This window comes from Lepisosteus oculatus, chromosome 4, assembly GCF_040954835.1.
Source record: "Lepisosteus oculatus isolate fLepOcu1 chromosome 4, fLepOcu1.hap2, whole genome shotgun sequence".
Lineage (NCBI taxonomy): Eukaryota > Metazoa > Chordata > Actinopteri > Semionotiformes > Lepisosteidae > Lepisosteus > Lepisosteus oculatus.
The window spans coordinates 48,530,744-48,554,921 of record NC_090699.1 but is presented as its reverse complement, the minus strand read 5'-3'; the positions used below and the strand labels follow the sequence as shown (position 1 = coordinate 48,554,921).

The window sequence follows — 24,178 nt, the reverse complement described above, 5'->3', positions numbered from 1 at the left end:
GAAGTTTTAATACATCGTACAGCATAAACCCCAGCAACAACCCAGTCAGTCAACCCACTGACTGGAAGAAGAGATTAAAACTGATCATAGTGCTAAGCACTTGTTAGAGGTTTTGTACATTTTTCACTTACATCTACTCCTTCATTCAGAAGAACGTAGGACTTGTTGCAGAGTTTTCAGGAATTTGACAGAAAGTTGCAGTACTTTCCTTTTAAAAGCTATCTGTAATACTTATGATTCATCAATACAAACACATTTTAACAATAAAAACGGCCTCACCATTAAGCTAACAGTGGAATAAAATTGGCCATGATTTGAAATTGGATGCAGTCATTCAGTTACAATGGGTCACTACTTTTGGCAGTCCACTGTTAATCTCAATCTACTGTAAAGAGCTGAGTAGTCTTTTATGTAATTCCTACTGAATCATCTCACCACATCTGGCAAATTGAACAAACCTTAACAGATGCAGTACTTTTCCATTCAGTTCAGGTAAAAAAAATGAAATTACAGTATTTACAAAGATCTCCTGCAAGGCAAAAACAGGTGTATTGTATGTCAGGGAATGAAAAAAAAAGCATTTGCTGACACCGTGTACTATGGATAACAACAAGTTTTCGTACACCAAGGCTTGTAAATTCAACTTACTTCATCCCTTTATCAATTTGCCTCGTCCTCATTTGATGAACCTATTGTGTCCATTAGCTAAGATCTTTTAAGCCTTGAATGTTCCCAAAAATAATACGAGCCAGAGACAGAATGATAATCCTGTCTTTGTAGGATGACATGAACCTGCCGAGCTGCCGTGACAAACGAGATGTTTAGTCCTGTTTTTACTTTCCAGCTGTGTTGTCTAATACAGTGAAGAACAAATACTCCCAGATCATCACAACTTGCATACAGGGCGAGTTGTGTACATAATTGCCACAAGCTGTGAAGATCAAGTGACCTTCATGCCTTAAATGCATACAGCAGCACTGTTCTTGTTAGCAGCAATACCTAGTTTACTGCTTCATGAGAGAACTAATTAGCCGAGTGCCCCCTGAAACTGTCAGAGCGATTGTAGATAATGAACCTTTTTCTGGAAGTCACAGATAAGCAGAGGATGCCTACACTGTAGTTTTCACATTCTCTGTATTTGTACATGTAATATGTGTGTTTTCAATACTATGTGCTTAACATTCAAGTTGCATCGCATTTTATGTGTTGCTTTTTATGTGTTTATGTGCATTTTCTTTGTGTGTTCCTGTCATTTGTGATGACTGTTGTCCTTTGACATTTTTAACAGACCTCGGTGAAGAGAGATAAAATGAAACTGAATAAAAAATGTTTCTTAATCATTCGTTGTCATTTAAAACATTAAAGAAAATAGCCTTTAGCAACAGATCGGTGCTGACTTCAATGCTTTGCATACAGTACGTGTTAAATAATTACAATTAAAAGATTCCTTGAGAATTCAGTAATTGCGTAAAAAAATGCATGCCGGTAACCCTACAGTATAAAAGAGTTCCTGAATTTTGCCTAAACTTATAAAAATTGTTATTTTTATCTCAGATCTGCTAAATATGCTCTTTATATATTCTGAATATAGATGTTCAAATACATTTAACTTGTACAACCAAGTACATGAATTGGTAGACTGTTTTCTGGAGATAAGCTTAATTTTCTGGTGCAGTTTATCTCAATCTGGAGGACATGTCTAGGATTTATTGAGAACATTTCAAGCTATTCACTTGTAGAGAACTGTTAAATGTAATCTCTGATCAGGAATACAAGTTCTCAGTGCTTGAGGTTGATGAGTGCCTGAAAACACACAAACAAACCTCTTTGAGAAATTCATCAAAAGACAAAATGGGTAGGTCAAGAAATGTTTTGTTTTGCTTAAATATAGAAAACATTAAACCTTGTAGTGCCAAATTAAATTATGGTTTTCAAAATAAAATAAACATTTAAGGGAAAAAAACTTGCACACTACAGTACTTTCCTCTTTAAGGACTCTGAATATATTTTTCAATAAATTTTCCCTTTAACACATTCAAAGTAGATATCACTTGAAACAGAAAGCACCCTGTTAAAAACTCGTTAATTGCAAAAAGATATTTCCTGTCTTCCTACCTTGTACCGTGCATTTATTTCCATTTGTTAAGTACCACCAACAAAGGTGCTGTGCATGTTACAGAGCACGGTGCATGATGCCAGGTGAGAATGTATATATTTTCTGTCACTGTCCTTCTTTTTCTTTTTCTGTTCATATGTGCTACTTGGATTTGATTTGGTCTGTTCTTTAGCATCATTATTTTTTTTCTCTGAACTATTGAGAGCAGCATTTTTTTTCTATAACAGTGTCTTATCATAACACCCCTCCCCCACATACACTTCTTATGATTTTGTAGTAACAGCACTCTAAGCAGTTTCTGGGGGAAAAAAATGAAACGATAATCTGAGAAACATTCTTACAGGCCCATTGTTGTCTATTTCAGATAATCTGTGTAATGGAAAATTCCACAAACACCTTCAAGATCTGTTTGCTCCCCTTGTGGTTAGATATGTCGACCTGATGGAGTCATCAATTGCACAATCAATTCATAGGGGCTTTGAACGGGAGTCGTGGGAGCCTGTAAAGTAAGGGAACCTTCTTTTGATTAACTTTGAGTTAGGACGGTTGGAGAGTCATGGCTTGAGTATAGAAACAGAACTGGAACACTGTAACTGGATCATTTTTTCCTTTTCTCCGGTGAAGATAAAAAACAATATACTTTAACTCTTAAAGATATACATGACATGTAATAAGCATCTTCACCTGGATTTGTGAAAGTTAAAAAAGCTGACATTCCAGCATTCACAGTGAGTATAACTATGAGATCACTGTCCACAGGAATAAATGGTCATTTTCACTTTATGTGTGCTGCTTATTCAATTTTTGCAGTTGCATGTCAGCAAAGGGTGAAGCTAAGAGTCTAGAAATTCTGTTCACAGGATAAATGTGGGTCATGGTTGCAGAACACTGAAAGCTTTCAGTAAAACAAATCTTCATCTGCTTTAGTTCCAATGGTTTTTATTTTCATTTGTCTCATTATTATGTCCAGTTTGCAAACTCTGTCCTGTTCTTGCACAAACTTTCATCCTGTACTTGTACAGGATAATGGATAAGTACTTTTACTTACGCTTTTTAGGCTGATGACAAAAAAGTCAAACTTTAAGCAATCTTTGTTTAGCGTAGAGGAGGAATATAAGCCAATGAGATTTTTATTGAATAGATTTTCTATGAAACATCATCACCATATTCAGACATAACTGGCAGACATACTGTCCTCTCCAAAATTCACACTTTTTTATGAAGGAGAAAAACAAGAAAACAGCATTAACTTTGACTTATATCTATTAAAAATCTGATTTTCTTTTTATTAACTTAAGTACTTTTATTTTCTTTGCAAAATTAGTAAGTACAAAGAACACATTGGTATGGGAAAGTTTGTAATTTCCTGCCAGTCGTTATTTCAAATTCAAATGAAAACACTGTGCACTGCTTTTCACCCAAATACCTTTCATTTTATTTTTTTTGATGTAAGATTTAGACAGCCTATGTATATACTGTAGGTCTTAACATCGTAATATGTAGTCCTTCCCATGTATACAGTTTCCTGTGAATTACAACGTTTACATTTAATGTAATACTGCAACAAATGTTAACCCACAGAAAGTTATAACAGAGAAAGGCTATCTAGTAAGAAGGTAAATTAAATAAACATTGTGTTCTTCTGATCTCTATGGTCCTAAGGGCAGGTAAGGTAACTTGTCAATATACATTTTGTTAAGGTTATTTCAATTTGTGTATTTTCTACTTAATTATTAACCCAATATATGTGTGTAATTGTTAATGCCTTCTTTGCTTTATGCTTTTTCAGTGTTTGTGTTTGAAAATTACTTAGTTGCATCACAATATGCACAAATTATATCAGCTCCTTATATTGTGTATGCTCTGAGTGTTCTATTTTGAAAAAGTCAATAATATGTATTTTAAAAGTATTAAGATACTGTGGCTTGACTGTACTGAAATATTTTGAACATATTTTGTTGTGCCAGTATGTGTCAATGTGACTGATTTTAAATTCATATCTCAGGGCCTTTTAAAAAATGTGTAATGTGGGATTTTCATCCTTTTATTATTTTGGACTAATACCCATTGTTCTGTGCTATGAAATGTCATCAGAAACTGTAAGTGATACCAGTTCTTTTGTGTGGACCTGAAATGCTTTGCTTTTGTTTTTGTTTTTGAAGATTGGTGTGTTGTTGTTTTCTTCCCTTCAGTTCCTTTTCTAAAATTAATTTTCCATTTTCCGCTTTGTTGCATCTCCTATGAACCACTACATATTGCCTTTGTTGTCATTCCCCCCTCCTGCTTTTTTGGGGAACTGTATCACTTTTTTTGAGCTTCTGGTCTTGCGTTGTTGTGCTTTTTTATTTTCCTTTTAAACTTATTTAGTTAAGTGTCACATTTGCTTCTCCAACATCTGCATTATCACTGTTATGGTATTTTCTTTCTGTCTGTTTCTTCTACAGGAGTTTAACAAGTAATCTTCCCAATGTGAATCTACCAAATGTGAATCTCCCTAAAGTACCAAATCTACCAGTTAACCTCCCACAAATGCCTAGCTTTTCTACTCCGTCTTGGATGGCTGCTATATATGACTCTGAGTGTGTATTGAGTTCACATTAGATCTGATTTATTGACAACAGTCACCTTGGCATGAATATGTCTTTTTCCTATTTTTAATGAGTGAATTATTGTTGGTTTTAGTAATATTACTAAAGTATCACCCAAAAATCGTCCCTTCAAATTCAGTGTTCACATTTGCCTAATAAAGAATGTTACATCTAATTTTGCATGCAACATACATATACTACACTACTACTGCTGTCTAACCTATCTTAAGATTTCCAGGTGTGCATTCCAATCCTACAAAAATATTCTTACACTCACTGTGCTCATATATTGTATACAGTTGGGGAAGATAATCTGTAGTACTGTAATACAACACACTAAGAAATTTTAATAATTTTAATATTGTTTCATTTTTCCCAGCTGTAAAAAAACACCAAATTGTTCATTTGTTTGCTTTATCTGATTTGCTATCAGCATTTGGCACTCAATTGGGAGTTTGCAAATGAATATGAATGAAGCTAAGGTAATTACAAACTATGTTTAGACACAGTTACAACAACTAATTAAAAGCTTCTCCCACCACACTTCTCCATACTGTGACACATTATCTATTCTGCCTTTCCAAATGAAAGTGAAACATTTTCAGCTTTACAAGGGAAAAAAAGGTCTCAAATTGAGTGAGATGCTGTCATTGCAAATTGCAGATGAAGAGTCCAAGGTTCACCATGTTTTATAAAATCTGTCAGCCAGCTGAATTTCACAGTCTTTAACTGTTGGCCTTAAACTATAGCAGAGCATTAGAATCAAAATCATTGTGCTAAATTGCCCTAGTCTGGCACAATTAGATTCCCAGATGTGACATACTGTGTATCTACTTCAGGAATATTGCATTGAGGATTATGCACAATGCACAAATACATTATTATTTACCTGAACATATTTTTCCTGTTGAAGTCATTTTCATGCCAAGCTTTCTGTATTAAAGGCTAGATTAGGCAGCATTTTAAAATGGAGAACCTGATGGCTTTTCATTTTCTTCTCCTTGCATGCTGTTTTACTCTAGGGTGGAAAGATACAAATAGAGATCTGATCTGTGTTTTTAACTACTATCCTGAGTTAAAAACAGATTCACTAACCTATACAAATGCGTAAACCTTCCTCTTTCAGTCAGGATCAATATGTCTTTGTGACTGTACAGCGCATGACCCTACTTCATACGCCAAATAATCTGTCTTGTATAACATAGCCTAATTGTCTGGCTTGAAGAAGGAAAAGTAAAACGTTTTGTTTATTGTATGTTAAACATGTTATCTAAATTTGTACAAATTATCTTTGCACATGATTCATACTGTGAAATATACAGATTTTATTTTAATGAAGCAAGTAAATGGCTTTATTGAGTAAATTCCAAATGATTTTGTATCTTTCCAACATCTTCTTACTTCCTCAAATATTCATTCATAGTATAAAAGACAGATCTCTATTGTTTCATGTAGTTTTGTATATTGACTGTATTAAGAGAACCTGCAGGAATTGCATACTTGGCCAGTCCAGGATCTCCTGCTGGTGGGCCACCTTTGGCATGTCAGGATTATGGTTTTCAACATGCAGTAGCTGTCTGTGCTTTAGCTATTGCTCTGAAGCAGCCAGTACTTCAGTGCAGCTGGCATCCATCATGATAGAAACACACAACATCACACGTTTCTACTGAGGATGTCAGTACCCTCTGGTAATGCATGGTGTGTTTAACATCCCTAGAAACGATTGTGCTGGCATAAGTGGTGTGCGAGAGCCTGCTCTATCTAATACTGCTGGGCAGAAGGACAAATGACAGGAAAGACGTCTTACTCTTCTATAAAAATGTGCTTTTCAAAACTTTTGGAATTTGCACTCACAATGTACAAACAGTTTAGCAAAATCGTCGTTCACAGTTGTAGAAATATCAAAACCTCCGCATTGCCCTGTATCTCTCTAAACAGAAAAGGCAAAAGTAAAATGTAACCATCATTGCAGCTGGCTATTGCAATGACGGGTTCACACCTGGCCTCACTCACCACTTAATACCACAGCCCTCCTAAGATGTTTATCCTGGAAAGATTCAAGACATGTAATTGAACAGTATACAGTATGCATGACCCCCAATTTAAAATAACCACACAGTTCTGTGTGGCTATTATTTTGTGGTAGACATACATTTCTTTATTTTTACCATATACTGATTCCAGTAAAAAAAAGATGATACTTTATAAAGCTTAGAAATTTCAGGTGTTATATGCTGGAAACAATCACTTTATGGTAAAAATAAGTACATACAGTATGTATATAAAATGTATATTAGCCTAAATTCTGGAGGTGGAGACTAACAGCATCCCCTTGTGCATCAGTATACTCTGTACCTTAACTTAGTTTGCCGTCTCCATTTGTGATAAACTGTTTCAGGAGACAGGTGCTCGCTTTGACCCCTTCTGTCCTGTTCTCTCAGCAACGGATCAGGTACCTCTGAAGATCTGTTCTGGAAGCTTGATGCTCTACAGACCTTCATCCGAGATCTCCACTGGCCTGAAGAGGAGTTTGCAAAACACCTGGAGAGCCGATTAAAGCTCATGTCCAGTGACATGATTGAGTCATGTGTAAAGAGGTAATTTGTTTTTGGTGAGAAAGACTATCAATGGAAAATATCAGTACTAAGTATAAAGTATATCGTTCTCTCGTTCAGGCATAAAATCATAACTTCATTTAAGTGTCTTTTTATGAGTACAGGTGACTTGACTTTAGCTACAAGATTGTCTGTCTTGGCAGTTCTGATATTTACAAACCTTTAAAAAAAGCCAGAAATCTAGATTTGTATGTTGCTCACAGGAAGCATTTGAAAAGAATCTGTTTTCAATGTCGTAATCCCGTATTTTCACTGTGGACTAGAAAAGCAAGAATCTGAATGAACTACTTTAGGATCCATTTTTGGTGCTTATTTCTCGGTTACAGAACAAGGGTTGCTTTTGAAGCAAAGCTGCAAAAAACCAGCCGGACGACAGATTTCCGTGTCCCACAGTCAATATGCACAATGTTTAATGTGATGGTAGATGCCAAGGCTCAATCTGCAAAACTCTGTAGCATGGAAATGGGCCAAGAGGTAACCCAAAGCCTTTTTCAGTCTTCTGTGTTCTCATGTTTAAAGTAAATATGATTTGTTTGCTGTTAGAGGCTTGTTTTCAAATTTTCTAAAAATATTTCCATTCAGAATCACTGGTTTTACAAAATTCCAGTTTCATTCAGAATTTGTGTTACCGTTTTCATCAAAGATGAAAAAATGAAGTATAAGTTTTCAATGGTTTTATGGAATTAAGCAGATTTACTGGGAATTTGTTTTACATTTACAAGCAAAGATTTACATACCACATAATATAACATTTTTATTATAAAGCTGGTTTATTTTTCCATTATTTTATAGTTTATTTTGGCGTTTGTGCCTTTTTCTATAGTTCTGCTTTGGTGTTTTATTTGCAGATCTCTTGAAATTATGCTTTCACATTACATTATGTTAATCTTTTTTTTTACTTTGATTTGGCATTGGTGTTACCATGTTTCCTCTATCTTTCTTTTTATTTCTTTTTCTCTATCTTGAGAAAGTTTGTAAAAGAGTGGGTAAGTGTGGCTAACAATTCAATCGAAATCTCACTCCCATTTCCCAGATGCATAATTAGCATTCATAGCAGTTTTCCCCTTTCTGTCAGCACTTTAAATGTTTCAATTTCATTAACGTGTGTAATAGATGTGATTGAATATATGTAGAGAATAATTGTGAACGTTATCATATTTGTGGTGTCTAGTTACAAGTGACAGTTATCTCAGGAAATATTAATAACTGTGAAAAGTTCCTTTAGTATGTAGCCAGAGAAACACAGGACAAAGGTATTTGAAAGAAAATCATTAGTTTATCAGTGATAATATCAATTTTTTATCAATTATAATCATATAATTGAATGGACCATTCCTCACTAGCAAAAGCAAATGACATCATGAACATTTTGGCTGATTTGTTGGTCATGTTTTTTTTCAGAGACAGTACCACTCCCAAATAGACAATCTAATTGAGGAAACTGTCAAAGAAATGATTACCCTCTTGGTTGCAAAGGTATGTTTTGCAAAATAATGGAAAATTATTAAGAAATAAATTAGAAAGAAAAAATAAATTAAAAGCAGTACAAGTCCTGTTAAAATGTTTTCTTTAAAGTGTGCATCAAAGTGGCACTCCATTTATTTGCACCTATTTGTTCCTTTTAAAGATGTCTCTAAAATCAATAATTTAGATTTTTTTCCTATAATTTTTCTCCAAAGAACCTTGATTTTATTACAATATTTTGCTATTGGATAGAAATGTATAGTTATCTTTAGTATTTTAAGAATGCATACTATTGTGAATGTCAGGAGCTAAACAATGTGTCTTTCTGGCAGTTTGTTACCATATTGGAGAGTGTGTTGGCTAAATTGTCCAGATATGATGAGGGGACTCTGTTTTCATCATTCCTGTCTTTCACAGTAAGAACATATTGTACTTTTATCTTGCTTCAATTCCTATAAACCCTGCTCAGACTGAAAGGTTGTTAATTAAGAATTGTTTCATGTTCTTAACTACATTTGTTCTACTTATGCTTGCCATTAAGTGCAAAGAATGTTAGCACAGATAAGGAAAGTATTCTTCAGTTACATGAAGAAAAGCAAGATTAACTGTCTAAGGCCTTCCTTTCAATCTCTCTGTCACTGGTGCATTTAAAAATGTGTGGTATGATAAGTCTAGGTATGGTATGTACCGGAAATCACATTGTATTATTTCATATATTAAAAGAAATCATCAGGTACTGTACTGTCTATGATGTGAAGCAGTAGGTTTTGAACTCAGTGGTCACAATTCTTACCCTTTTTCTCTGATTTATTTTATTCAAGGTGAAAGCAGCCTCAAAGTATGTGGATGTACCTGTAAGTGAAAATAAACTCAATATTTATCCATTTCTTTATGGTGTTTGTAGCTCTTATGGTGTTTGTAGCTTTTATTTTGCAGTCTCATTTAAGGATTGGGCAGCTTGTCTGAGTGAAAAAATGGAGTAGACAAATGAAAATACACAATTCCTTGTGGGCGATTTTTTTTAGTTTGCTGGAATGGAACGTCTTTTTGTTTTGCAATTCATGTGTAAAGTATCAGACAGTACCATTCAGAAGTAGATTTTGTTGAAGGATACCTGTTTCATTAACAAATATTTGTCAAGGATTACATTAAAAATGTGCATTTGAGAGACTTGTGGCAGAATTCTCTTTTCACAAATATACATTAATATGGCTAATAACAAAAAGACAGTTTGTCACTGTGCTTAACAGAAAGCACTTATTTTGTTGAACAAATATAAAATAAATTTTATGAGTCTGTCATTTGTTTGAAAATTGCTTCAAAGGGTATCACTTAAGTGCTAACACACTCTCAGAATGCATTGATTTTAAATTAATGCCTTGTCATTAAAATGGTGAGTGTAAAGTAATGTATTTTATGTCCTAAGGGCAAAAAACCTATCCTTCACTCTGTAATTGTTTGCTTAATGCACAAAATAAAATTACATCCTAAAACTTGCTCATTTGCACCCATGCAACTATTCAAATGTGTTAACTAAGTTCAATTTACAGTGACTGACAATTATGTTTCCTGATGAATGGTTTTGTGGTGGTCTAAGGTACATTTAATTTAAAAAGAGAAAAGGAAATCAAATTACTTATTAACAAGCACATTGTCTTGACTGGATACTTTAGACATTTAAATGGCAACACATTTAACAATCTCTGTTACAGCCTGTTAATGAGTTTCTGACAAATGTGGATGTTTGCGTATGAGCTTTCTGAGTGCACCATAAATTAAAATTGTCAACATACTGTACAGATAAAGGACTCTTTTCATGTCAGGATAGAAAAATATCATTATGATAATAATATTATTAGGGGGTTGAAAATGAAACACCCCTTTGAAATTCTAGTTGTTGAATGCCTTACACACAGAACTGAGTTTATGATTACTTGTATTAGCTTGTGAAATCTGTTATGTTTTGAAAGGAATCAAATTGACTCCCATTCACCTTTCCCATTTTGCAAGCTTTAATTATAGGGAAGTGCAAACCATTTATAAAACAGGACTCAGAAAACATGATACCAGTGTTTTTTAAAGTTTCCATAACCGAGAATGTTCACAAAAAGAACAGATCCATTGTGTTTTATTTACAATTGTCTGGTAAAGGTCTTGATTTATTTTGTGGTAACAACTGCTATTGAATTTGTACTCCCCCTCCCCAATATTCTGCTTTTCCTACTTTGTTGTCTTTTTTTCCAGAAACCTGGGATGGATGTAGCAGATGCCTACGTGACCTTTGTGCGCCATTCACAGGATATCCTTCGTGAAAAGGTCAATGAGGAGATGTATATAGAAAGGTTATTTGATGTAAGTAAATGCCTTCTCCTCCTACCCAAGGAGGAGACATTCCAAAATGTGACAAAACACTGGGCAGAGGGATAAGTCACATTTTGAAAGCAGCTATAACTGTAAAAAGCTTTCCTTGCTAAGGCTTATTTTTCTTTTTCTCTCTTTTCTAAGCCTTTACTCTAATCTACTGTTGCTCTGGTCTTTGTATATCATAATACATTGGACCTCTGTTTCTCTTGCACTTCTTTGTTTCAAGCAAAGTGTCCAACCACACCAAAGAGGATTATCTTAAGCAGTGTTCTCTATAGACATATTACATTATATACATTACACAGATGCAACTTCCATCCATCCACCCATTATCAGAAATTATTTCTGGTGAGGTTTGTGGCAATCTGGATCTTATTCTTGATACACAGGGCACAAAGCTTAGATAGCACATGCTTGGAGGTTTGGAGGAAACTAGGACACAGAGAGAGCATACAAATTCCTCACAAATGGCGTCTTAGTCCCTAACTGTACCAAGGAACAAGATCTGTCAGGTAGCAGTTTTAACTGCCATACTACTTTGATGCCCCAAATATAACTTAATACAAACATATTCTATAAAATATCATGGTTCAAAGTCCATGTTATTACATTTTATTTAAATTTACATTACTCATGTAATGCATCTTTGTATTACTTTATCATAATAGCCTGGTGGTCATGTTGTATTTACAGTATTTACAGTCAGCTGGTACACATTTTCAGTAAGAACCCAAACCTTGCAGATTTACAACTGACAGAATATTGAGGCAATCAAATCTGTTACTGAGTTTTTAGTGTTTTCTGTTTCTTAATGGTCCATGACTTGACTAGATTACCACATTAAATAATTATTCTTAAAGCAATTTCTTTGCTAAAGAAACAGAAATAATGAGGAAACAGGTTGTGGGGATTACTGAAACGAGGCTTTAAGTAAAAGAGAACACTGCCTTAAGTAACAGCAAAGACGTCAGCTTGGTTATAATCCTTTGTGATGCATGTCAACTAATTTGTCTTCCATTCTGTTGGATATAGCACTGTCTTTGTTTGCTTGTGTCTTTACGGCCAACTTTGGTTGTCCCCTTCTTTTTAAGTGCTTTCAAACAAGCATATATTTTAGATATTTGTTCTTCTATTGCTTTTAACCCAGTATTGTTGCTTTCTGACTGTTCCAGGGTGTTTTCCTGAGTAATAACCGTTTCTATCTAAATTGTGAACAACTCACTCCTGTTTTCCTTCTTACAGTGGTGTCTCTTGTTAAGGATTCTTGGCTTTGGGAATTTGTCTTCTCTCTCTGCTTAACAAAGCGTGTGCTTCCCCTCTGGTCCTTTGCTCATTGGCTTCCTCTTTCACAATGTCTGCAAACCCTGATTTGCATTTGTCCATTTCCCTTTGTGCTTCTCCTGTTCTTTCTTTCTCTCTCTCATTTCAGCCTTACTGATTTTCTGATATCTTGTTCGAATTGCCTCACTCTTGTCTCCTTTCACCAAGAGATTAAAATGGAACTTATCTCTCATATCTAAATGTTTTATCACATTATATCGAGTGGCATGATTTAGAGTCAAATAATCTTCCTGTGTACATCTACTAGCATGACCCATATCCTCTGAGACTGCCTCATACATACAGCACTCCAACCCCTCTTCAAAACTCTGTCAGTGCATGCCTGGCAGCAAGTGTGAAGTGTGTAGGCAGAAAAATCAAAAAAATAAAAACAAACAAAAAATCCTTTACAAAAAAAAACTATCTATAAAATACCAGTCTGCCTCTTGAGATGCCTAGTCACTCCACATGATGAATTCTGATAAATCGCTAATGCTTTTTTTTCCTTAATTTGAGGGATATCACATTTCCTTAGGTATCATACCATGTGCTGTTATCTTTAAACTGCAGTGATCTCTAACACATCAATAACATGTTTACCAATGTCTAAACAAAATGGCTGATTTCTTATATTTTAGAATGCATTCAAATGAAATTTCAAGGTGTTTTAGAAAAAAGCTCTACGTGTTCATGAAAATCTGAGTTTAAGAAAACAGCACAAAAATGTTCCTCACCTGCTTAACCCATTTTCTCCCTTCTTCTTATTTTAACATTGAGTCTTAACTCTTCATTATTTTTATAACAACATGCACTATAAAGAACATTAATTAATTATATCTGTTTAATTCAGTAATGTTTTACTATTTAAGACTGTTCATAACCAGATTAGCGTAAGTATTGGACCAATTATTAATTATGGATTGTGTGTGTGCTGAAATACACTGGGCCTTATATTCAAAACATTTAGGCACTTAAGTCTTCATAGTGAGAAAGCATTTTGAAAATAGGGCTCAGTGTGTTCATATGTATTAATTCTAAGACTGCAATGTTCTTGTTTTTTTCTAGGACATATTAAGAATTTGTTTGTTTGTTTGTTTGTTGATTTGTGTTCGTCAGTGGAGTTTGGTAATTACAAACGATGCATTTGCTTCTGCATTGTAGTTTTTATAAATATTAATAGGGGGTGGGTAAAGTGACTGTGTTCACAATATCATATCAACTTTAAATACACAGCTACACAGTTCTACAAGTTTAAAAGGTACCTCAGCTTGTAGATCAGTTTATATTATTTGAAATGCCTTTATTTTTTCATTTTAGGCTCCTTCTGTACATCTCCCTCCAGAATTTTATTTTATTTATCTGCTCTATTTTTTTGCTGCACAGGATGGATGGTGTCAGTTCTGTCCCATGGCTGATCATTTTAAACTAGTTTTGTCTTTGATCAAGGACAGTACACTCACCATCCATTCTCCCATTGCTCCATTGACTTGCAGTGTTCTCAGGTTCCATTCTGTACTGATATACCTCTAGTGTACAGTACACATGTGGAACAATTGTTTGACCATGTATACAGTAGATGTTATTGCTCTTGGAAGATTATCTAGCTTCTAATATTTCAAATTTTCTGCATTTTAATCTGGCTGATGAAATGAAGTATGGCCACTGTTCTCATCAGAATACAGCAGGTCATAATATCACAGATCAGTTTAGTTTAGACCACAGAAGAGGCCAGTGTCAGGAAACAAAAAAACAATTAAGAGCGTCTAAGTGCCTCATTTTTCATAGAGGTCAAGTATTTGTCATCTCTTGAACAGATAGACAGCAAATCAGTTTTGGCCACAAATAAGAAGATTAAATTTGTATGGGTCACTTATTTTAAATATGTCTGTGGTCTGCATTTTTAACAGCATGCTTAAATAATTGAGACGTCACATATGGGCATGCTTAATCATAATACTCTGTCATAGAACAGTGCGTGTCCTTAATGAGAATCATTAAAAATAATAATCTTTTTCATACATGTCTGGGATTGGACAGGGGCATTTTGAAACAAATAATCTAGGAACTGAATCCATTTAAGGATTTATCCACTTATACTTGTTATCTATACTAGTCTCATGCATATGCAAATTAACATCTAATTTTGTTGCTCATATTAATTGGCAAGAAGCTAGAATACAGCACTGCCTTCAGGTTTCCAAACAACTGATTTTTTTTACAGCACATTCTGTAAAAAACAAAGCTAAAACATATATGAGTTTGCCTTTTATACAGTATGTCTCATAATTTATCATTGAAGGGACATTATAGTTAAAATTACAGTATAGAAACTGAATACTCTACCTTTCCTGGAGGGATTTATCATTTTGCATGGTGTCTTTTTTTATACGTCTATATGTTAAGTTATATGGGTTTAAGTACTTGGCTGATGAATTAAGGGGTTAGTGTTATTGTCATTATTAATGTTGCAAAAATGCCCTTAAATGTACAGATGGCTTTGGCAATGTAGGTTTAAACTGAAGACCAATTTAAAATGTGGAATCTGCCTAAGATGTATCCAGTCATTTATTAGAAGAGATGAAATCTCGCTGAGAGACGGCTAAGGTTGTTAAGTTCAGAGCAAAAAATTAATTTCTTTTTTTTTCTCCTTGTAGTCCTTGAAAGAACAGCAGATGAGATAAGGATTAAAACAGCTGTGCTTAACGTTAGGCTCATCTGCTTAATTCCAGCAGCCCAGAGATCAATGATTAAAAAAGCCATCTCTTTAGCTCTGCTCAAATCTGCTGGCCTAGTGATACACAGGTTTTCTAGTTAGATTTCTTAGAGACACTGCGGCAGTATAAACTGGAGGGAGGAAAATTTTGACCAAGGATATGTGGATTAGACGGGTCAATTATACAGTTAATCTGCCTTCTGGGGATTAAATGTTCAGTGATTGATTTTGAGTATTTCCTTTGACCTTGGCAGTTATCAGATCAGTGAGATTGCACTTACTATAAAGTAAGCACTTAATCGTGTACTGATAGGGGCTGGATGCCAGTGAACTGGTAACTGTGATCAATGATCTTTCACTGGTGAGCTGGACTTGGAATACCATTTAACGGTCAAGGACACTTAACCATTTTACAGGCCTACACTTGCCATGTGTGTTGAAGTGAACAATTTAATCAATTTAAACTCTTGCATAAAGCAAACACATTGGATCATTATACACTTAGCGGAATCATGAGCAGAATACCTTTGACTTATTTTTTGTAATAATATTGAAACCCAGCACGGCATCAAGGGTAAATAAGAAGAAATCTGTTTGAGAAAATGAACATTGGTCAGAGTTCATATTTACTCTGCAGTACAATACAGGTTGACATTTACGATTCCCACATTATTTTGAATTGGAAACTTCACAGGCTTCGAAATACAGTGAAAAGATGTTTTGCAATCTAAGGGTATTTATTCTCACAGACTTGCTTCTTTCTTTAAGGCAAAGATGCACACCTCAATAGAAGAAGTAAAGCTATTGTATCTTAATACAGTGTTTCCCCTCAACTCCAGTCTATAGTCCTCTGTAGGTGTACTGTGTAAGTGCTATGTACCTTTTGGATTCCAGTGAATAAGAGTATCGATTCTCTCTTTTTGTCCCCAGAGCTGATTGTTCATTTAAATCTTAAACCCCTGACTGATTGCTCTGCTACTCTACTTCAGTACAATTTTGCAGGGCTGATTTTTCTAGAATGCGTAGACCGGTAAATTGATTTTTTCCCTCTGTAAAGCAGATTGCTTGCTGGGCTATAAGCTTTGACATAATGTACTGAGTGCTAGGTAAAAATTTTGATGGACTGAAACAAGGGAAGCTTGTTTGTTTTTTTGTTTTTTTGCCTTGTTGTAAAAGTAAATGGTTCTCAGGTCATATATTGTACAGAAAATTCATAAACTTGCATCTGGCTTTTAATGCAAAAGTAAAAACCAGGGCAAAACCAGGACATATGACTTTTTGTTTATGTAAGTACATCTTAAATGTTTGACTCTGGGGAAAGAGATATAAGTGGATCAAAGCTAGAATCTCACTTCAGGCATGCAGTGATTTTCTGTTTTGAAAGAAACTTTGTGCAGAACAAATGTATTTGCTATAAAGAGCGTAAGGAAGGCTAACCCTAGCATGCTTAAGATTTTAGCAACACATCAAGGAAATAACTTGCATTAAAAGTGGCAAATGCTTAATGCAAATGTGCATTAGAGGGCCCTAACAAGTACCATTTGGGGGAAACAGACAAAAACCTGTTACTCAGTGTTTCAAATGGGCTTTATAAAAAGTAATAATTCCATCAAATGATTTTTTTGAAAACCCAAATCCTTTATTATACTGTATTATTACAGTACAGTAGCTGGATTCCCTCTTTTTTTACTTTTTATAATCTAAGTTAAAATTATCTAACAGAAAGAAACCTTTTGAAAAAGCTGGATGGAGACCAGGTCAGAAAAAAAAGACTAAGAAACAGCACATATACTCTTCTTTTAGAACATATTAAAATGTTTCCTTCCAGTGCAGCTTTGGAAGTGTAAGCCGCGTATATCATTTCTGAAGAACCATTTATAAAGTAAATCATTTTTAAGTAACACCTCGCCACTTTGTGACTCTAGATTATTTTATGAAGTCTCTTATCAAGCTTACTTTTACGTGGATATTGATTTTTTTCTCAAAAAAGTCCAGCACTTCATTTAAACCGGAACCAGGTACTTCACAGATAAACATCACTTGTTTGTTGGCGCAAAATAATTATAGTTTGAGGCATTAGGTACCAGAGTGCAGGGCTTGTGAGTTTGTGAAATGAAGTTTTGATGCTCAGCGTGCCGCCCAGTAATGTGGCTTTTTCCCAATGGAAAGTGGGGTATGGTGGCATTTGTTTGATTAACTTGCTTGACAAAAGTGACAGCTGCTGCGGTTGCATGTAGATGAGCTGCACAGTGCGGTTCCGCCTTTGTACATCTGTCAGCAAAAAGGGAGAAATAAAGAGCGAAAAGAGACAAATTGGTCCCAAAAGGCAAGCCATTCAACTTAGGAGGTTTCCTCTATTCACATGCACAGTGTGAATCTCAAGTACTTGGTGGCTTATTTAATTTTGTTCACTCTATAGAGTGATCCCACAAGTGTTTTATTTCTTATTCTGTCCATGTTTGAATTTGGTGCAAGCATTTACTGTGAGAATAATGGATCATTTCAGTCAGCGTTAACTCATTTTTATTAGGGTGTTTTGTCATTGTGTGTTTACTCAATTACATGGCACTAGCAGCCACAATTCCTCTCATTTTCTTCTTTTAATGTTGCATACGTTTCTGGACATTAGGCCGACCAGACGTGCACACACAAAAATGTGTTCCTATTATATGCATTCCTGTATTTGTTGAGTCTACTGTATATCCAATATTATATATTGTAAGTAGTCCTCAGCAGGTTAACACAGAGCACAGACAGAATATTATTAACATTCTTTTTGTTTACATTCACTTTGAATTTCTGATTTGCAATCCCTTGGTTTAAACAGTAGCTTCTGTTAAACCATGAAATGCAGATTGTCCTAGATTAATCTTGCCAAAATCCTGCAATTTGCAAATTGTACATACTGTATTGTTTACTCAATTGTTATTTAAAGGTTATTTAATTGCAATGAAATTAGTTCTGCTAGTGAGACTAAAAGCTTTCTATTATGTTTTCAAATGTTATTTCTCTCAAAAAAAGTATCTGCTGTTGCCTATTTTGTGCCAATAGTACAATTATAGCAGTTTGAAATCCAGAGGATTTTTATGCACCTTAAATTTATGTATTTTCTTCCATGCAGTACTTCCACTTTTAAAAAGTAAGTGCTGTTTCTGAGGGAGTAAAAGGTAACATACACTGTGAATGTACAAGCGCACAGTTGGTCATGTGTCTCAATAGACTTCAACTGCATAGACGGCCCCTACACTGAAACAAGGGGTCACTGGTGTGAGTTACTATGGTAATTGAGTTGTATCATCAATAGTTTTCCTCTCATGAGCAATAAAGCACATAATAATAGGCAAACAGCAGCAGTAAAAAGCAAGCAGGTAGGATTACTATGTCCTTTTGTCATAAGTATATAATGTCTTGTAGTCACATTTAAAGACTTCTCAACCCCCAAATCCACCCAGCAGACACCTGCTGTGCCATTCTGTAGGACTAATCTGCAGTCCTTCACTGCAGACCTTCTGCTAATTTGAGGCAAAGGGCCAGTTTCGGTGCTAAATAGTGCAGCAAATGCTCTGACCTAGAGAAAGAAAAAAGAGCTCTCTCGACAAAAAAATCTAGACTCCCTTTCAGACGTAGTCAAGAGCAAATCACATCTAGATTCATAGTGTTTGAGAACGGAGATAAAATAAAATTCAGAACTGAATCCCTGCCACGACAGGCTTCCTTATAGAACTTGTCACTTCGAGTTGCCATCAGCTACTACAACAATAATCATTTCATGCCTCCTGCTAATTGCAGGCACAGCTGGGTCCCAGCGGGGAGCTCTTGCACAGTCCCAGGCCTTTATAACCAGCCCCAATCTGTTGTGTAGCACTTACTCACACACACAAACTACCAGCAAAGGCAGAAAGAGGCAGAGTCACAGGTTGCTTGTAATCCCTCCGCTTCCCCGCCAAGGGACCGGCCCCCTTTCCTTGCATTCCTGGTTTTGTTTTAGCTTCACAAAAGGCTTTGCGGTGACCTTCAGTCAGTAGAATGCCCAGATCCTGAAAGAGAATCGCAGCTCCTTCAGGTGCATTAAGCCGCGGAGCTGCATCTGGTTATGCCGAATTCTGTTTGTTGCACCCCTGTGGTGTGCTGCGGCTTCCTGTAACATGTCAGATATGAGTGCGAACTCCAGGTTCGAGGCAGGGAGCAGGAGGTCACACAGCCATTCAGCTCCTGCTATAGAAAAGGGGCTTGCAGATGTTCATGTGTGTGCGTGTAATGACACCACATCCCTCCCCCGAGCAATGGAACCCCGCATGGCTTTTTCTCCACAAATAGATGCCATAACCAGTATGATTCGTGCAGATTTATTCATGGCAGCTTATTGCTTTATGTATTCAGAGACAATTCTGTCATTTGGCTGACAGACACTGTATGCCATTTGTGCTTGAGTGCATTACCACCATAGAAACTACAGAATGGGAAACATTACAGAGCTTTAAGTTTCAAACTGAAAATAGTACACAGGTTACTTTATTGTTCATTTTTACACGCTACACCCTGGTGTCTTGTTTAATCATTCCCCCTAGCAGAAAACAAAATCAGTTCCTCCTGCTGTCGCTCTTCTGTGTTTTCTTACACACTCTCCATCTTAGCTGTATTAAAAACACTAAATTAAAATATAATTTATAGTAGTAGCTTATAAACAGATTCCTTTATGGTTCTAATTTAAAAGCCACTTAAACACCGTATTCTTATAAGAATAACTCAAATTAAAATAAAAATACTTAGGAAATGTGGTTTATTTTTTCAGCCTGCATTCCCTGCCTGTAATCTTTTCTCTTAATTTGTGAATCTCATTCTGAGATTTCAGGAGCTACTAAATGAACTCTGGCCAGCAGCAGATTGCCCCGCTAGTTATTTAGTAAACATTTTTAATGTTAACAACTTTTTGTCTATGTGCTTGTAAATTAAGTAGAACATCTGAGGACATTTATTATACTGTAGGTGTGCAGAAGGTTGCTCCTTTCACAAAAAGCACCAATACTCATACACATACTTTAATATGTTCGCCTTCATGCTTAAACAACCTGCTCTTGTCAGGACATAATGAAAGTCACATCTGCAAAGCAGAAAGTGTTTTGTGAATGTTGTGGTTTTTCCTAGGTGGTTAGATAAAACAGATGTTTTTTTAAACCTAAAAAAACAATAAGGCATGAAGGTTTCAAATTAGTACTACAGTTACTCATTACAAGTTACAATATATGATTTTTCTTAAAATATATGAGCATGTGTCACAAGGTGCAAAGGCCTCAGGGACTTCCTGCACTGCAGGGGTAGGAGCCTGTTACAACACTGCTGTAAGCATTTTCACAGGCACACAGCTAAAGCTAAGTACCCAAAGGCAGAGTCTGCTCACAGTCAGTCCAAATGACTCAAGTTTATATAAGGACTCATCAATAAATTGCCAGTAAAGCATGTACAATATATAATTTCCTTTGTGAATAATATTCCTATGCAAAACCCAATAGTTGCTGTGTATTTGTTTCCTTTCCTGCAATGGTTTCAGCAATATTTGTAGGTATTCCCATAATTTAATGTGTTTATATATATGTATGTATGTAAATTCTTAGCTGTTAAATTACAGCCAATATAAGAAGATTATACAATGACAGTATAGATTAGTATTTTAGGGGGTAATCTACTGTTCAGTGAACTTTAACAATTCATTCCCATGCTGTACTGATTGTCAGAACAAAATAATAATAGTAAAACTATTTGCTGTGATTTGAAGACCAGCATTTTCAACACCAGTGTAGTAAAATGAAACTGCATTATTCTCTAATCATATAAATGATAATGTTTACAAAGCAGGTGTTATAAAATATATGCATATCAGTTCAGTCTGGAGCTGTGTCTAGCAGTCTGTACTCTGAATTTTTTTATACATCAGACACTATAGTTGTGATTTCAATCAGGCAGAAACTCTCTTTTGTGTTTTCTATTTTATATTTGTTAATGGAAAAAAAAACGTATTTCAAGCAAAATATCTTCAGTTTTTATACAGTAATTGTGGAAAACTTGTAGTTTGCCTCAAAGTAATTGCAGCAGTTGAAAACATTTCACTTGATAAAAATAGACATTTTATGTATTTAATATTAGCATTAGAAATATTTTGCAGGTGTGGCCAACCTCTGACCAAATATCTAATAATCACAAAATAAGAATGTGTTTGAAGGACAGACAGGGTGCATTCAGCTTGCAAAGGACATGATGTGCTCTGTTCTCAAGTGACATCAATCTCAGGACACTAAACACTGCAACCTCCTTCCCAGAAACACAGTTACTCTCTCTCACTAAACAAAGTAAGGACTGCTTGATCCACCTCTTAGGTCAATGTAAGAGGGCAACTGGATCTGGAGTGTCAGTTAAGGGATTAAGCCACCAGAAGGGGCTGGTGAGACACTTTAGATACACGCAGGAATGACTCAAGTGCGCATACACACGAGATTATGAGAGAGTAGGCCTCACCAGTGTGACTCATGATGTAAAGTCAAGGGAGCAATCAGTCCTGGTCGACTCAGGGAAGTCGGACTCTTGCTGGTAGGTGTGTCAGCGAGTAGCAGATCTCACAGGGAACAAGACCCTCACTATTACAGAGACAGTGAGAGACTGGGTTTCATGGTGAGACAGCGGTTGGTTAAGTAGAGTCTCACAGTGTGGCTCCTGAGGTCTCACAGGGAGCTAGAACATTGCTGTCATGGGGACAGTGAGAAATTGGGTCTCATGGCAAGACACTGGAATACCATCAAACCCCGGAAGGGGAAGATTTCAGCACAATCCCAGAGTAGAGTGAGCTATGCTGCATACAGCCCGGTCTAAGAAGGGAGGTCTGAGCAAAAAACAGACGCCTCATGGTCAGACATCTGACAGTGTCCTCTCAGGTGAGCGAGACATGGAGTGCAGCTTCAGGGGAAGCTCAGTCTCTTAGTAAGATGATAGAATTGGAAGGATACAGTTCCCGAGGTTAATAGGGAACTCCTAGACATTGACGATTAGGGTTACTGAAAGCAGGAGGAGTTCTCACCAAAGTAGCAGTTTTAATTGCTTTCCATGTCAAGACGCTAATAAAAAGGAAGACAGTTAAAGAGCATCCCAGGCCAAACAGAATCAACAGGATGAGAAATTCTACTCTATCTCCCGGTTATAGTAAGGCATGCATCTTAAAGTTTAAAATACTGTTACAAACATTAGGCCTGGTCCTGCCTATCGAGGGTACAACAGGAGGTTCGTTTGGCAGATTTCCCCATGCTAGGCTACCATACAGGGAGTTCTGTTAAACTCAATTAATCATAAAAATAGTAGTAAAATGAATTGCAAAAATTTCTCAAGGTTCTTTAGAGTTGAATCACAGAGTTGATATACTGTATATGGTATTCAATAAGGTGGAGACGAGGGAGTGGATATTTGCTACTTTTTAGCCAGAAATGAAGGTCAGCTGATATTGACCAAGAAGGGATAATAACTACATTCCTTTTCTTGGAACTAGAACCATGAAGAAGAATGGAATGCTGTCATCCCCATTTGGACTCACTTTTGAGTCCAAACAATCGACAATCGACTTGTAGCACCTAGAATACTGAAGTTAAGAACCTAGCAAACAGTGCTCTCATATGCCAATTGGATGGTGTCTATGAGTGTCAAGCCTCACAACAAACAAAAAGCCCAACAGTCTTTCAGCTGGCAATACAGGAAACCAGTGCTTATGCTGTGTATAATGAATGAGGCAGGAGGTTTGTGTCAAACCGGTAAGACAGAAGCTGGAAGGCTGACAACTGTCCATTGGAGATGGAGGGTCAAAGCAGTCTTTGACAAGAAGGCTGGATTGGGTGGTAGTCAGGCCCAGGACTGGTCAGGAACAGTGCAAGGTGTGGAGACCCCCACGGACAGCACTACAAGCTCACTCACCCTGCAAATTGAGGTGAGAGCCAACAGTAAGGCTGTCTTGAGTGCTAAGAAGCTAGAAGGGGGCATGTGCTACGGCCCACAAGATTAAGGAAGGTTTCAAGAGGACTCCTAGCTCCTTACAAAAACTGAGTGACACAACCAATAGTCTCAAGCAATCAGCAGACTTTAAGTGTAAAGGGGGGAGCCTTCCCATTAACCAAGCAGGATTCCAGAAATTTAACCACTGTGGAGTTTGAGAAAGAGATGTTCCTTGTTTTAAATTTTGAGTACACAGGAGCACAAAAGCGTTCCAATTTAAAAATTACTGGCAACAAGTGGAAACTGTGCACTAACGCACTGTGTGGCTTCTTGCCGATGACTGGCCTGAAAACAGGAGAAGGAATTTCAGTTCTTTGAGGCTGAAATCAGGCCACCAAGAGAACAATGGCTTTGTTTATTGCTGCAATGGAATCATTCTAGAGAAGAACAACCAGGTACATTCCCAATCTCAAAGGAGTGTCTTATTTTTACAAACTTAAAGAGCTGAAATGTCTTTGTCTTGAACAGATAAAACAAAGGTGAGACCTGATTCAAGTAATCAAAATCTTGAAAGGCAAATCAATTGATTTCTTCATAATAAACACAAACATACCAGAGGACACAAGTGGGTAAATGGAAACCAGAGAAAACTGGATTTAAAAGCAAGACCAGGAGGCATTTCTTTACACAGTGTTTCAGAGTATAAAAGAATATACCCAGTCTTGTTGAAGTTGAGACCCTGTTTTCTTTTATGAAATGGCTGCATGAGATAATTGTTGGTAAACATTCCTATGTTCACAGAAGGCACTACAGAAGTACAGGTATTGACAAGAAGGCACAAGTAGCTTCCCAGACCAAGGGTGTACAGCACATTGATGACTAATGGAATTCCTGGTGTGGGAGAAAGAATTATGCCAAGCATTCTTGACTCCCTGAAGGCAAAAAGATCAATGTCTCCATTACCAAGTGTTTTCAAACTTGGGTTACAGAAAGGATAAAAAAAGAAAAAATACCTCTTGGACTGAGCTGCCAC

General features: G+C 36.1%; 2 protein-coding genes across 26 annotated transcripts in view; one reads left to right on the top strand and one right to left on the bottom strand.

Moving 5' to 3' along the window:
- cadpsa (Ca2+-dependent activator protein for secretion a) overlaps nucleotides 1–24,178 on the top strand; it is a 134,888-nt gene that overhangs the window by 103,300 nt on the left and 7,410 nt on the right. For 12 of the 24 annotated variants that reach the window (XM_069189319.1, XM_069189322.1, XM_069189320.1 and 9 more), the window contains 9 exons: nucleotides 2,481–2,622; nucleotides 4,561–4,695; nucleotides 7,146–7,301; nucleotides 7,646–7,793; nucleotides 8,291–8,305; nucleotides 8,721–8,795; nucleotides 9,116–9,199; nucleotides 9,605–9,637; nucleotides 11,028–11,135. In XM_069189319.1, the coding sequence (XP_069045420.1) occupies nucleotides 2,481–2,622; nucleotides 4,561–4,695; nucleotides 7,146–7,301; nucleotides 7,646–7,793; nucleotides 8,291–8,305; nucleotides 8,721–8,795; nucleotides 9,116–9,199; nucleotides 9,605–9,637; nucleotides 11,028–11,135 (896 nt within the window). The remainder of the gene's footprint in view (nucleotides 1–2,480; nucleotides 2,623–4,560; nucleotides 4,696–7,145; nucleotides 7,302–7,645; nucleotides 7,794–8,290; nucleotides 8,306–8,720; nucleotides 8,796–9,115; nucleotides 9,200–9,604; nucleotides 9,638–11,027; nucleotides 11,136–24,178) is intronic. The other 12 variants (XM_069189334.1, XM_069189335.1, XM_069189338.1 and 9 more) reach the window with 3 other exon arrangements.
- Nucleotides 17,085–24,178, bottom strand: part of cep15 (centrosomal protein 15) — a 53,501-nt gene continuing 46,407 nt past the window's right edge. Inside the window, exon 6 of one of the 2 annotated variants that reach the window (XM_015347170.2) lies at nucleotides 17,085–17,451. In XM_015347170.2, coding sequence (XP_015202656.1) covers nucleotides 17,217–17,451 — 235 coding nt within the window. In that variant the 3' untranslated portion in view covers nucleotides 17,085–17,216. The remainder of the gene's footprint in view (nucleotides 17,452–24,178) is intronic. The other variant, XM_015347169.2, reaches the window with a different exon arrangement.